General features: G+C 44.9%; 1 protein-coding gene across 1 annotated transcript in view; it reads right to left on the minus strand.

Annotated features, from left to right (window-relative positions):
* Positions 1–16,013, minus strand: part of b4galnt4a (beta-1,4-N-acetyl-galactosaminyl transferase 4a) — a 421,360-nt gene that overhangs the window by 47,205 nt on the left and 358,142 nt on the right. Inside the window, exon 8 of the mRNA XM_035790369.2 lies at positions 14,356–14,434. Within this exon, the coding sequence (XP_035646262.1) occupies positions 14,356–14,434 (79 nt within the window). The remainder of the gene's footprint in view (positions 1–14,355; positions 14,435–16,013) is intronic.

Genomic DNA, 16,013 nt, shown 5'->3' on the forward strand with positions numbered 1-16,013 from the left:
TGACTATAACCTACGTGTATGTAAACTTCCGACTTCAACTGTACGACAACGTGCTCCTGTTCCCGCCAATATCCAGCAACTTTTCTTAGCCATTAAAAGAGGAATACGACAACATTCCACAGGCCACAATCAACAGCCTGATCAACTCAATGCAAAGGAGATGTGTCGCGCTGCATGAGGAAAATTTGTGGTTACACCAGATATTGACTGGTTTTCTGATCCACGCCCCTACTTTTTTTTAAGGTATCTGTGACCAACAGGTGCATATCTGTATTCCCAGTCATGTGAAATCCATAGATTAGGGCCTAATGAATTCATTTAAATTGACTGACTAAATGTCACGTTTATTTAAAAGGATCCGGAGACAGGCGAAGGAATGCATGGGAACGAAGACCAAACAAACACATATACAAAACACAGGGTTGTAAAACCAAACAAAAGAGGAACGGAGTATCTCGAATAAATAAACGGGGACCACAATGATTAACACACGGGATGAGACCCATAATCATCTGCACAATACAAAAGTGGCAAGAAAGCCAAAACAACACAGCACAGGTACACACATGACATTGTAACAATAATGGATAGCACCATGGTGAACAAAAGGGCACATATATACAAATACCCCCAAATGCAGCAAAATCGGTCTCGAGGACGATCACAGTAACGTAGTGCGTGTCAATCAGGACCAGAGCTGCTGAAGTTGCGTCGTCGGATGGGCCAGTTTCTGCTGTCGAAGTTGTGGCGGCATCGAACGGACCAGTAGCAGTGTTGTCGGATGGACCCGTTGCGGCGGCGCCGGACGGACCAGTCATAGCGTCATCGGACGGGCCATTCCCGCTTTCTCCCTCAATGGTCCATTATTCTGTCACATTGGTATGAAGAGTCGAGAGACAGGCGCAGGAATGCGAAAGTTTTTTAAAATTATACCCCAAATTACGGAATGCCATGTAAGGGTACGGGGACGAAGACCAAACACAATTCAACACACAGGGTTGAAACCCAAACAAAAGAGAGAGGAGTACCTCAAATAAATATCACAAGCACACAATGATTATCACACAGGACTAGACCCGTAATCATCTGCGCACTCAACAATGGCATGAAAGCCAAAACACACAGCACAGGTACTCACACGCACCAACGGACATTGTAACAAAAATCGACAGCCCAATGGAAACCAAAGGGCACAAGTACTAATCAGTGGGAATATGGGACAGGTGTGCGTAATGAAAGTTCCGGAGGGATCCGTGACAATATAAGATAAGAAACAATACTGTGCAGCCGTATTCATTGACCTGGCCAAGGTTTTCGACTCTGTCAATCAACACATCCTCATTGGCAGACTCGACAGCCTTGGTTTCACAAATGATTGTCTCGCCTGGTTCACCAACGACTTCTCTGATAGAGTTTAGTGTATCAAATCGGAGGGTCTGTTGTCCGGGCCTCTGGCAGTCTCTATGGGGGTGCCACAGGGTTCAATTCTTGGACCGACTCTCTTCTCTGTATACAGCAATGATGTCGCTTTTGCTGCTGGTGAGTCTCTGATCCACCTCTACGCAGACGACACCATTCTGTATACTTCTGTCCCTTTTTTGGACACTGTGTTATTAACAACCCTCCAGGTGAGCTTCAATGCCATAAAACTCTCCTTCCGTGTCCTCCAATTACAAGTAAAACTAAACGCACGCTATTCAACCGATCGCTGCCTGCACCTGCCCGCCGGTCCAACATCACTAGTCTGGACGGTTCTGACTTAGAATATGTAGACAACTACAAATACCTAGGTGTCTGGTTAGACTGTAAACTCTCCTTCCAGCCTCGCATCAAACATCTCCAATCCAAAGTTAAATCTAGAATTTGCTTCCTATTTCGCAAACAAAGCATCCTTCACTCATGCTGCCAAACATACTCTTGAAAACTGACCATCCTACCAATCCTAGACTTCGGCGATGTCATTTACAAAATAGCCTCCAATACCCTACTCAATAAATTGGATGCAGTCTATCACAGTGCAATTCGTTTTGTGACCAAAGCCCCATATTCTACCCACCACTGCGACCTGCACGCTCTCGTTGGCTGGCCCTCGCTTCATACTCGTCGCCTAACCCACTGGCTCCAGGTCACCTACAAGACCCTGCTAGTCCCCCCTTATCTCAGCTCGCTGGTCACCATAGCAGCACCCACCTGTAGCACGCGCTCCAGCAGGTATATCTCTGGTCACCCCCAAAACCAATTCTTTGGCCGCCTCTCCTTCCAGTTCTTTGCTGCCAATGACTGGAATGAACTACAAATATCTCTGAAACTGGAAACACTTATCTCCCTCACTAGCTCTAAGCACCAGCTGTCAGAGCAGCTCATAGATTACTGCACCTGTACATAGCCCATCTATAATTTAGCACAAACAACTACCTCTTTCCCTACTGTATTTATTTATTTTGCTCCTTTGCATCCCATTATTTCTCTCTACTTTGCACATTCTTCCACTGCAAATCAACCATGCCAGTGTTTAACTTGCTATAGTGTATTTACTTCGCCACCATGGCCTTTTTTGCCTTTACCTCACTTATCTCACCTCACTTGCTCACATTGTATATAGACGTATTTTTCTACTGTATTATTGACTGTGTGTGTGTTTTACTCGTGTCGAACTGCTTTGCTTTATCTTGGCCAGGTCGCAATTGTAAATGAGAACTTGTTCTAAACTTGCCTACCTGGTTAAATAAAGGTGAAATAAAAAAATATATTAAAAAAATATGAACAATAACTCAGTAAAACCTTTGAAATTGAAAGAGCACATATTGCACCAGTTATAAGCACTGGCTGCCTGTGAGTTTTAGAATGAATTGAAATATTATTTTATTGGTTTTTAAATCAATCCATGATTGTGCACCCCGATACATGTCAGACAGGGTTTTAAGTTAAGTACCCAGTAGGTCCCTCAGGTCCTCTGGCACTAGCATTTTAATTATCCCATAGCCTAGCACCAAGAGGCATGGAGAGACAGCCTTCAGTTATTATGCCCCCAGCCTCTGGAATAGCCTGTCAGAGAACCTGGGGGGGACCAAGAGGCATGGAGAGGAAGCCTTCAGTTATTATGCCCCCAGCCTCTGGAATAGCCTGCCAGAGAACCTGCGGGGGCCGAAACTGAGGACATATTTCAAAGAGATCTTAAAAACACATATTTTAGCTTTGCTTTTCCTTAGGGTGCTTTTAAGTTGTTCACTTTGTGTCATTCTTAATTGTTTTATCTTATGTTTGTGGTGTAGTGAATATATATATATATGTTTTTTTTTCATTATTCATTTGTTTGTTTTCCTGTAAAGCACATTGCATTGCATTTCATGTCTGAAATGTGCTGTATAAATAAAGCTTGATTTTATTTATTCCATAATTCTAACCTAAATGACAGAGTGAAAAGAAGGGAGTGTTTCATTCTCTCTTTTTATTCCCCCTCTTTTAAAGATCCACATGGACATTTAATTGCACGTTTTTTAGTAAAATGTTGGTGTGAATGTTAGCTGTGTGGTTCATATACACATTTCTTATCTCATGAAATCACACAGTTCCATTGTTTTAGGCAGTGGAGGCTCCTCCTCAGTGAATTTCATAAAAATGTAATTTGTAAAATATTTAAAAAGTTATACTTTTTAGGTAAAACAATACTAAATATAATCACGTCACCAAATAACTGATTAAAACCTGGGGAATTAGTTACAGGGGAGAGGATGGGGGGGGTGAATGAACCAATTGTCATCCAATATGCTGTAATAGAAATAAGGACATGCTTATGAAAAAAACTAATTCTCCCTCATCTTAAATGGCACTGACCACCACTGTACTGTACTGTACTATACTTTTTCTCATGCGGGTGGGGAGGACTGTACATTTCTATCCAATAAGGTAATTTCTGCACAATATTTCTGTCCATTTAGGGGGCCCCCTCAAGGGTACCCACATGGGCAAAAGTTACGCATAGCTTCTCACTCCTGAAACTAATGCTAACAAAACATCTCAGCTGATCTACAGCTCCCCAGAGGGACATCATACCTTTAGCCATGGTATCGTGGGCATTTCAGTATAAAGACGAGTGTGAATCCGTTTCTATCTTTTTCTTTATAAATCAGTGTCTTGGCCACTGCGATTTATTGTGCCCATTGGCTAATGCGGCTGCGGCGGCCTAGTCACGGTAAATCTGCTGTTTCTGTCAAAGTGTGAAATTAATTCCGCTATTAAATCCAGCACAGGGGCCTTGCTAAGCCAAGTGCAACCAGTAAGATAGCGCTCTCTCACACACACACATACACACACAGCTATATATACACACACAGCAATATATATACACAAACAGCAATATATATACACACACACACACACACATGATTTGCAGCGTGTCTTTTCTATGCAGTTCAAACCGACTTTTACAGCCTCTGGGGTTGGTTTCCTATTCTCTGTGCAGTCTCAAGTTACGTCCAAAATGGCACCCTCCATCCTAGTCCCTATGTAGTGCACTACTTTTGTCCTTGGTTAAAAGTAGTACATTAAATATAGGGTATTGTGTGCCATTTAGGACACATTTCATAGGAGAATGGAGACGGGTGCCCATATGACCTTGCTACTATAGATATAATCAGGTTCTTCAAAATAATGGCTGCTGGCTTTATGACACTGATGATGATGATATAAAGCTTATATAGTCTTACTCCGAAATACCATGAAGTGGAAAGAAAAGACAACCATAGATCCATTGATTTCTCCTTTACTTGCTGTCTCCCTCCCTCTATCCATCTTTTCAAATAAAGTTGAAAGTTCACATTTTCCTCTCACTTTCTCTTTCTCCTCTTCACTTCTCTTCTCTTCTCCTCACCCCCTCTCTCCCTCCTCTCTTCCCCGATGTTCTCCCTTTCTACTTTCCATCCCCTCTCCTTCTCCTCCTCTTCTCTCCCTTTCTACTTTCCATCCCCTCTCCTTCTCCTCCTCTTCTCTCCCTTTCTTAGACAAGTCTGTTCAGTCGCTCTTTTCAAAGAGGCCAGCTGTGTGTTAGGACAGTACAAATGTCAGTGTGTCCGAGTGGAGTTGGGCACTCACATACACGCACATATGCATGAGCACATGCATATACTGTATACGCTTGCATGCATGCACACACGTACACTGACACAGGCATACATGCGCATGCTGTCTCTCTCTGTTGCTTCTCTCCAAACATTACAATGAAACCACCACAGAAGGTCATCATCACCAGCCATCTCAGAGTTCCATCTCAGTTCAGTTCAGTTTCACATTTCCATGACAACCTGGGCAGCAGAGATGGTGAGTGGATGATGGGCCCAACTCAATGTCTCATATACGTCTATCTGTCTGGATACACATTTTTACTTCAGCAAGTAGGCAGCTCTGGACGTTCAGTTTTACTCCGGACCAGGCCCTAATCCCCTGGACTCGAAAGTGGAAGTGGCGGCTTGGGAGCAACCTGACGAGACTACGTCGGCAAACAAATGGACCGCCATTGCCATAGACGGGGCGATCCAAGATGGCGTAGCAGTCAGACGTGTGTTTTCTCTTCTCCTGTCCGTTGTCAATATACTTTTCCTCATTTTGTTTTCGTATATATTTAGTGTCAATTTTAATCTCACTTTCTATCTACGGACTGAATATACTGTCCTGCAACCTGCCTCACCCAATGCTGTAAGGATCTGCTATTTTTATACTTTAGAACCGGAACCCCCATCAGAAGCTAGCCAGCTAACTAGCTACTAGTCAGTTAACGGTGAAAGCCGCTAGCAGTGGCTAACTCGGACACCAGCCAGCTTCAGCTCGGTCAGTAACTGCCAATCTGCACAGAGCGATATCAACCCAGAGCATATCGGACTGCTTTTTCTCTACCACATCTCCGGATTCCTACAGCAAGCTCTGAACCTTTACACCGGGTCATCGCAGCTAGCTAGCTGCAATCCGAGTGGCTACTCCTGGCCAACGTCTCTGTCCTGAAGCAAGCACCAGTTAGCCTTGAACTAGCCTCGAGCTAGGACCATCTCCCTGCTAGCCATAGAGGTCCACCAGCTAATTCTTGGGCAGCATTTTAGTTTTGGATGAATTGCGTGCCCAAACTGAACTGCCTCCTACTCTGTCCCAGATGGTAATATATGCATAGTATTATTACTATTGGATAGAAAACACTCTGACGTTTCTGAAACTGTTTGAATTATGTCTGTGAGTATAACAGAACTCATATGGCTGACAAAAACCTGAGAAGAAATCCAAACAGGAAGTGAGAAATCGATTTTCAAAACAGTGCCAATTGAAATCCATGTTAGTTATGGATGTGCATGCACTTCCTAGGGCTTCCACAAGATGTCACCGTCTTTAGATTCTGGTTTTAGGATTCTACTATAAAGGAGGGGCTCATAGGAGCTCTTTTACTGAGTTGTCTGCAGAAAGCCTCTGTCTCATTACGCGAAAGAGAGAGTATGCTCTCGTTCCAATGCTTTTCTTCAGACAATGAAACTCAAAGGTAAGTAAATATTTAGTGTTTCTTGTAGCTTCTGTTGACGCCAAAATGGCGGCTATTTCTTTGGCTATTTTGGGTCCTGAGCTGCAAAATCTGGATCCCTAAAAATCAGCTGGGATAGGCTGGACCCTCTCTTTCGAAAAGTATCCGCCGTAATTGTTGCAGGTGCCTTGCAGTTGGCAAACCAAGTGGTGATGCTGCCAGTCAAGATACTCTCAATGGTGCAACTGTATAACTTTTCGAGGATCTGAGGGCCCATGCCAATTCTTTTCACCTTCCTGAGGGGGAAGAGGCACTGCCGTGCCCTCTTCACAACCGTGTGGGTGTGTGTGTGGACCATGTTAATTCCTTAAGTGATTGTGGACACCAAGGAACTTGAAGCTCTCGACGAGCTCCACTACAGCCCCATCAATGTGGATGGGGGGCGTGCTCGCCCATCTGTTTCCTGTAGTCCATGATCAACTCATTTGTCTTGCTGACATTGAGGACGAGGTCATCATCATGGGTGATCAGTCCTACCACTGTTGTGTTGTCAGCAAACTTGATGATGGTGTTGGAGTCATGCATGGCAACACAGTCATGGGTGAACAGGGAGTACAGGAGGGGCTAATCACACACCCCTGAGGGGCCCCCGTGTTGGTCAGCGTGGCAGATGTATTGTTGCCTACCATCATCACCTGGGGGTGACTTGTCAGGAAGTCCAGGACCCAGTTGCAGAGGGAGGTGTTCAGTCACAGGGTCCTGAGTTTGGTGATAAGCAAGAAGGGGACGATGGTGTTGAATGCTGATCTGTAGTCAATGAATAGCATTTTTGCATAGGTATTCCTTTTGTCAAGGTGGGTGAGGGCAGAGTGGAGCACAATAAAGATTGCATCATCTGTGGATCTGTTGGGGCGGTATGCAAATTTTAGTGGGTCAAGGGTGTCTGGGATGATGGTGTTGATGTAGGCCATGACTAGCCTTTCAAAACATTTCATGGCTATAGATGTGCGTGCTACGGGGCAATAATAATTTAGTCAGGTTACCTTGGCATTCTTTTGGGCACAGGGACTATGGTCTGCTTGAAACAACTTGGTATTTATTACAGGCCGGGTCAGGGATAGGTTAAAAATGTCAGTGAAGACACTGGCCAACTGGTCAGCGCGTGCTCCGAGTACACGTCCTGGTTAGAGGACTTCATGGATCCACCTGTACCCGAATACCTGAGACCCAATCTGGTACCCAAGTGTGTCCAGATCCAGAATTCTAAATAATTTCACGGGTCTGGATCGGATCTGACATGATTGTCATGGATCTCGGGTATTTATAATTTTAACTGACATGTCGGGAATGGCCCATACAGATCCGTATGAGACTTCAGCTCTTGCTTTTCACAAGAGTGGAGCGTGGCGCATGTAGCTCGATGTTGGCCAATCATAAGTCATTAAAGCAGCAATAGTAACAGTCACAGAGCCTCGCACCATGTGAGGCAAAAGTTATGAGATATCTAATCAATGGAAGATGTAATTAAAATGACAAAATTAAAAGTTAAAGGAGAAGGATAGGCTACAATGACCAAGAGCCAACAGGTAGGCAGGCTGCTACTGAGAAAACACATGCACTGCAGCCTCTGTTAGCCTACCTAGATACAGTGGACGCTCCACTAAAAGTTTTGTGATTATGCTGCAGGATTTAGAGGTAATTTGTGGTTTAGTACGGTACCCTGCGTCACTACATCATTGCTCCAGACCAGCGCAAGGGGGAGTTAGAGAGCTGATTATGCTTTTGGATCCCAAGGCGCTACTGTCTCATAGTGACAATGAATGGGTGACATAAACCTAAATAGAAACTGATAATTGTGCACGACTTCAGTATTACTTACTAAAACTAAGGTTTTTATTCTAAAGGAAATGTGCTGTAGTGTAGTCTACTCCCGACCAGTCATGTTGTACAGTGCCTGAATGGTGTAGTGGTCTAAAACACTGCATCACAGTGCAACTGTGTTGGCACAGATGCTGGTTCAAAACCTTAGCCAGCCTCAACTGGGAGACTGATGAGATGACTGTAGTTTTTAGTTTCTCTCCCTCTAAAAACATAAATAAATAAATTCAAAATAACAAACTGGCTTTATTTACAAATTAGTAACAATGTCTCACCCCATGTTCAAGAATGGCCTTTTCTCGCTTATTTTACGTTATTTGAAAACTAAATAATCTCCAAAATATTGTTATATTGTAAACAAAGCTATTATTATTATTATTATAAATTTAGAATGATAAAAAAGCCCCGTGGATATTGTCACAGATATATTATTAACCCTGTTATTAGCAGGACAATATATATTGGTCATATTGGTCATGGCTCCCGAGTGACGCACAATGGGATTGCCTTGCAGCTGTATCCACTGAAACAGTGGTGGGCGTGCGAAGTTCAAGGAACAAGGGCAGGGGTCACGGGATGGCCACGCACAGAAGTATGGGAATGGGGGAGGAGGATGTAGGGGTAGCACACCTCACCCCACTGGGTAGCACAGAGCAACACTAAAGGTGCATTCAAATCAAATCAAATTTTATTTGTCACATACACATGGTTAGCAGATGTTAATGCGAGTGTAGCGAAATGCTTGTGCTTCTAGTTCTGACAATGCAGTGATAACCAACAAGTATTCTAACTAACAATTCCAAAACTACTGTCTTAAACACAGTGTAAGGGGATAAGGAATATGTACATAAGGATATATGAATGAGTGATGGTACAGAGCAGCATACAGTAGATGGTATCGAGTACAGTATATACATATGAGATGAGTGTGTAGACAAAGTAAACAAAGTGGCATAGTTAAAGTGGCTAGTGATACATGTATTACATAAGGATGCAGTCGATGATGTAGAGTACAGTATATACATATGCATATGAGATGAATAATGTAGGGTAAGTAACATTATATAAGGTAGCATTGTTTAAAGTGGCTAGTGATATATTTACATCATTTCCCATGATTAAAATAGCTGGAGTTAGGTCAGTGTCAATGACAATGTGTTGGCAGCAGCCACTCAATGTTAGTGGTGGCTGTTTAACAGTCTGATGGCCTTGAGATAGAAGCTGTTTTTCAGTCTCTCGGTCCCAGCTTTGATGCACCTGTACTGACCTCGCCTTCTGGATGATAGCGGGGTGAACAGGCAGTGGTTCGGGTGGTTGATGTCCTTGATGATCTTTATGGCCTTCCTGTAACAACGGGTGGTGTAGGTGTCCTGGAGGGCAGGTAGTTTGCCCCCGGTGATGCGTTGTGCAGTCCTCACTACCCTCTGGAGAGCCTTACGGTTGAGGGCGGAGCAGTTGCCGTACCAGGCGGTGATACAGCCCGCCAGGATGCTCTCGATTGTGCATCTGTAGAAGTTTGTGAGTGCTTTTGGTGACAAGCCAAATTTCTTCAGCCTCCTGAGGTTGAATAGGCGCTGCTGCGCTTCTTCACGACGCTGTCAGTGTGAGTGGACCAATTCAGTTTGTCTGTGATGTGTATGCCGAGGAACTTAAAACTAGCTACCCTCTCCACTACTGTTCCATCGATGTGGATAGGGGGTGTTCCCTCTGCTGTTTCCTGAAGTCCACAATCATCTCCTTAGTTTTGTTGACGTTGAGTGTGAGGTTATTTTCCTGACACCACACTCCGAGGGCCCTCACCTCCTCCCTGTAGGCCGTCTCGTCATTGTTGGTAATCAAGCCTACCACTGTTGTGTCGTCCGCAAACTTGATGATTGAGTTGGAGGCGTGCGTGGCCACGCAGTCGTGGGTGAACAGGGAGTACAGGAGAGGGCTCAGAACGCACCCTTGTGGGGCCCCCGTGTTGAGGATCAGCGGGGAGGAGATTTTGCCTACCCTCACCACCTGGGGGCGGCCCGTCAGGAAGTCCAGTACCCAGTTGCACAGGGCGGGGTCGAGACCCAGGGTCTCGAGCTTGATGACGAGCTTGGAGGGTACTATGGTGTTGAATGCCGAGCTGTAGTCGATGAACAGCATTCTCACATTGCACCAATAATTGCGCTGACTAGGGAAATGTTCCCGCTGTTCTTGCCAGTCTCTCATTTAAGGCGTCAGTCAAAAGTTATACTTAAGGACCTCCCGGGTGGCGCAGTGGTTGAGGGCGCTGTACTGCAGTGCCAGCTGCAGCTGCCGGCCGCGACCGGGAGGTCCGTGGGGCGACACACAATTGGCCTAGCTTCCTCCAGGTTAGGGAGGGCTTTGCCGGTAGGAATATCCTTGTTTCATCGTGCACCAGCGACTCCTGTGGCTGGCCGGGCACAGTGCACAAGGTCGCCAGGTCCACGGTGTTTCCTCCAACACATTGGTGCGGCTGGCTTCCGGGTTGGATATGCGCTGTGTTAAGAAGCAGTGCGGCTTTGGTCCTAGACTTGGCACTCCGGCACCACTTGCCATGCAGCAGTAGTAGAGAGAACAGTTTATGACTAGGGTGGCTGGAGTCTTTGACCATTTTTAGGGCCTTCCTCTGACACCGCCTGGTGTAGAGGTCCAATATGGCAGGCAGCTTAGCCCCAGTGATGTACTGGGCCGTACGCACTACCCTCTGTAGTGCCATGCGGTCGGAGGCCGAGCAGTTCCCATACCAGGCAGTGATAAAAGCAGTCAGGATGCTCTCGATGTTGCAGCTGTGGAACCTTTTGAGGATCTGAGGACCCATGCCAAATCTTTTTAGTTTCCCGAGGGGAAATAGGCTTGGTTGTGCCCTCTTCACGACTGTCTTGGTATGTTTGGACCATTCTAGTTTGTTGGTGATGTAGACACCAAGGAGCTTGAAGCTCTCAACCTGCTCCACTACTGCCCCGTCGATGAGAATGGGGGTGTGCTCGGTCCTCCTTTTCCTGTAGTCCACAATCATCTCCTTAGTCTTGGTTACGTTGAGGGATAGGTTGTTATTCTGGCACCAACTGACCTGGTCTCTGACCTCCTTCCCATAGGTTGTCTTGTTGTCGGTGATCAGGCCTACCACTGTTGTGTCATCTGCAAACTTAATGATGGCGTTGCAGTCGTGGTTGGACAGGGAGTACAGGAGGGGACTGAGCACACACCCCTGAGGGGCTTCAGTGTTAAAAAATACAGTGTATTAAAAATACAAAATGTAAGTATTCAGAGGCTTTACTCAATACTTTGTTGAAGCACCTTTGGCAGCGATTACAGCCTAGAGTCTTCTTGCGTATGATGCGACAAGCTTGGCACACCTGTATTTGGGGAGTTTCTCCCCTTGCTTCTCTGCAGATCCTCTCAAGCTCTGCCAGGTTGGATGGGGAGTGTCGCTGCACAGCTATTTTCACAGGCAGAACACTAAGAACGGCCCATGTTCTGAATTCTGTCGCTGTACATTTCAGAAGTGCTAAACAAATAGTTATATTGACAATGTCCAGTCTGGCTTGCTAATTAATGTCTTAATCAAAATTACGGATTGCCTCTTATCCGCTTGTCATCCCCTTATGCCATAGTTTGTACATTTCATGAGAAACCACATTTGTTTAAGCAAGTCAGATGTATCAGCTATGTTTTTAAAAGACAGTAAATGAGGCTGACAAGGCTCCACTTAAAGCTAGGTATAGCAGTGGTAAGATGTTGGGATGGCTTTATGTAGGCCCTAACATTTTGTGGGCACTGTTTGTCACCATTATAGTGCAATTAATATATTGTATAGTGTTGTGTTGTGGCTTTGCTGGCATGTATCCCACCTTCTTTTTTTGCCCCACCAAGAATTACATGCTAAAATAGCCACTGCAAGAGATGTTTGATCCGGTTCAAGTCTGGGCTCTGGCTGGGCCACTCAAGGAAATTCAGAGACTTTGTCTTGGCAGTGTGCGTAGGGTAGTTGTCCTGTTGGAAGGTGAACCTTCGCCCCCAGTCTGAGTCCTGAGTGCTCTGGAGCAGGTTTACATTAAGGATCTAACTGTACTTTGCTCTGTACATCTTCCCTTGATCCTGACTAGTCTCCCAGTCCCTGCCGCTGAAAAACATCACCACAGGATGATGCTACCACCACCATGAATTACCACAGGGACGGTGCCAGGTTTCCACTCTACCATAAAGGCCTGATTGGTTGTCCTTCTGGAATGTTCTCCCATCTCCACAGAGGAACTCTGGAGCTCTGACAGACCCTTCTCTCCAGATTGCTCAGTTTGGCCAGCTCTAGGAAGAGTCTTGGTGGTTCCAAACTACTTCCATTTAAGAATGATGGAGTCCACTGTGGACCTTCAATGCTGCAGAAATGTTTTGGTACCCTTCCCCAGATCTGTGCCTCGACACAAACCTGTCTCTGAGGTCTACTGACAATTCCTTCGACCTCATGGCTTGATTTTTGCTCTGGCATGCACGGTCAACTGTGGGACCTTATGTAAATAAGGTACTTCTGTTTTAAATTGTAATACATTTGCAAAAATGTATAAAAACCTGTTTTCGTTTTGTTATTAAGGGGTATTGTGTGTAGATTGATGAGAAAATGTTTTTATTTAATCCATTTTAGAATAAGGCTGTAACTTAACATAATGTAGAAAGGGAAGGGGTCTGAATACTTTCTGAATGCACTGTATCTTCTAGATGCACTGTAGCTACCTCAATTACCTCCTATACCTGCACATCAACTCGGTACTGGTACTCCCTGTATATAGCCATGATATTTTTACTGATTATTTTTATTCATTATTCACTGTGTATTTATTCCTTGTCACTATTTGTGTTTTATTGTATTTGTTATCTTTATCTTTGACTATACATAGTTGGAAAATTACCCGTAAGTAAGCATTTCAATGTTAATCTATACCTTTTGTTTACAAAGCATGTGACGAATACATTTGATTTGACAATACAGCCCACTTAGGTCTATGTGTCTTGAAGTAGGCAGTGGAGCATCCCAGAATAGACAGACAGTGTTACTGTATAGGAATGGTAAGAGAGAGAGAGAGGGTGTGAGATGGAGAGAGAGAGGAGGCATGAAATTGAGAGATAGAGTTGGAGAGAGGGTGCGGGTGGGAGATGAGAGAAGAGATAGAGAGATACATCCATACAGTATATGTATGTAGAGAGAGGGAGATGAAGAGTGGCAGGGATAGTCCCTCTGGATAGTTTGGGGGGGGGGGAAAGGAATCCAATGTGAGATAATAAAGCACATGATCAGAGACAACACACCACACCATGTATTGTCAAGAGCCCAGCTTACCCACACCCACACACCAGGTGTGTGGAGTACTTTCTGAAACTTTACCCTTAAGTTAGCTCTCTCCATTACATAAAGAGTGAACATTTAGTTTGCAAAACAACTGTAGGAGTGAAAATGTGCGAGGGGGAACAGGAGAGAAAGAGAGTTAGAGGGACAGATGCAATAGTTATACTCAAAGTCCTAACTAGGGTTGCAAAATTCTGGTAACTTTCCCCAAATTTTCCAGAAATATAAGATGGAATATTAGTGAACTCAGGAGTGAATAAGCAACTCAACTTGGCTCCAGGCAACAACAATGTGTGAACGTATGACATGAGCATCTCTCTGTCTCTCGCTCTCTCAGCATTCCTCCACTTCAAACGCAGCCTGTTCCCTCCCTGTACCCTGCCCACCTGTCTGCATGCAGTGGGAAGGGATTTTGTTTATTATCTACTTCACTTGCTTTGGCAATGTTAACATATGTTTCCTATGCCAATAAAGCCCTTAAATTGACATTTAAATAGACAGCAAGAGAGAGAGAGGGAGGGGGGAAGGGTGAGAGAGAGGGACAGAGACCCAGTATTGAGTGAGTTTAGAGTGCACTTACACAGGGTCTAGTTCAGTAGTTTAGTAGCCTAGCCCCCCATAAATGAATAAAGTTGTATGGACTTACCCCAACCTCCACGTGGTCTGACCCCTTGTCATCCTGCTTGTGAAGGATCTCAAAGTAGTACCGTCTGGATGAGATAAGGCTAGAGAGAGGTAGAGAGAGCGAGAGGGGAGAGGGAGAAAATGTTAAATTACAATTTGCCAGATGTTATTTTTCCACCTCATGAGCTGCGAGGAGATTGAGCTGGAAAGCTGGAAATTGAGGCTACAGTGAATGTTAATGCTGAGGAACCCAAGACTACTTACAAGTCAAGTCGGAAGTTTACATACACTTAGAATTTCCGGTCACAACTTGTGGACTTGTTTGCGTGCTGCTGTGTGTTTTGTTTGCTAAACTTACTTTGCTACCTGCAAATTTGACTGTTTTTACTTTTTAATTACCGTTTATATATTTATTTTTTTCCCTTGCTTGAATTTTTTTATTAAACTTTTTCACACCGGACGCTTTATCTGGACGTGGTTCGTCAGGACCTCCACCAGCCGAAGATAAGTAGTAACATTAACATGATGCCTTCTAATTGCAGTAGCTGTACTCATAATATACAGGAGAACGATCGCCTTATGGCGAGGATAGCTGTGGTACAAGCCCAGTTTCAGACGCAATCGTTAGGCAAGGATAATTTAAGTGTAGGAAAGGATGAAACAGCATCTGTGCAACTAGTAAGTACATACAGTAGTATAAATCCCCTCGCACAGTCCCCGCAGTTGGACAATTTTCTCATGGTTTCTGGAAGGAAATGCTGTAGGAATGCTCAACCGGTGTCGCTCATTCAGCTGACAGAAACTTTCAACCAGTTCTCACCATTAAGCAGCGAGTCGGGAGTCTCTACTCTACTCTCTACTCCTCATTTTGCGGGGTCTGAGATGCCGACGCCTCCCACCATTAGCTCTGACAAATTGAAAACCCTAGTCATTGGTGACTCCATTACCCGCAGTATTAGACTTAAAATGAATCATCCAGCGATCATACACTGTTTACCAGGGGGCAGGGCTACCGATGTTAAGGCTAATCTGAAGATGGTGCTGGCTAAAGCCAAACTGGCGAGTGTAGAGAGTATAGGGATATTGTTATCCACGTCAGCACCAACGATGCTAGGATGAAACAGTCAGAGGTCACCAAGATAGCTTCAGCGAGTAAATCAGCTAGAAAGATGTGTCGGCATCGAGTAATTGCCTCTGTCCCCATCCCAGTTAGGGGGGGGGATGAGTTCCACAGCAGTGTCACAACTCTATCACTGGTTGAAAACGGTTTTCTGCCCCTCCCAAAAGATAGAATTTGTAGATAATTGGCCCTCTTTCTGGGACTCACCCACAAACAGGACCAAGCCTGGCCTGTTGAGGAGTGACAGACTCCATCCTAGCTGGAGGGGTGCTCTCATCTTATCTACAAACATAGACAGGGCTCTAACTCCCCAAGCTCCACATTGAGATAAGGTGCAGGCCAGGCACCAGGCTGTTAGCCAGCTTGCCAGCTTAGTGGAGTCTGCCACTAGCACACTCAGTGTAGTCAGCTCAGCTATCCCCATTGAGACCATGTCTGTGCCTCGACCTAGGTTGGGCAAAACTAAACATGGCGGTGTTCGCTCTAGCAATCTCACTGGAATAAAGACCTCTTCCATTCCTGCCATTATTGAAAGAGATTGTGTTACCGCACCTCTCAAA

The sequence above is a fragment of the Oncorhynchus keta genome, chromosome 17 (genome assembly GCF_023373465.1).
Source record: "Oncorhynchus keta strain PuntledgeMale-10-30-2019 chromosome 17, Oket_V2, whole genome shotgun sequence".
Lineage (NCBI taxonomy): Eukaryota > Metazoa > Chordata > Actinopteri > Salmoniformes > Salmonidae > Oncorhynchus > Oncorhynchus keta.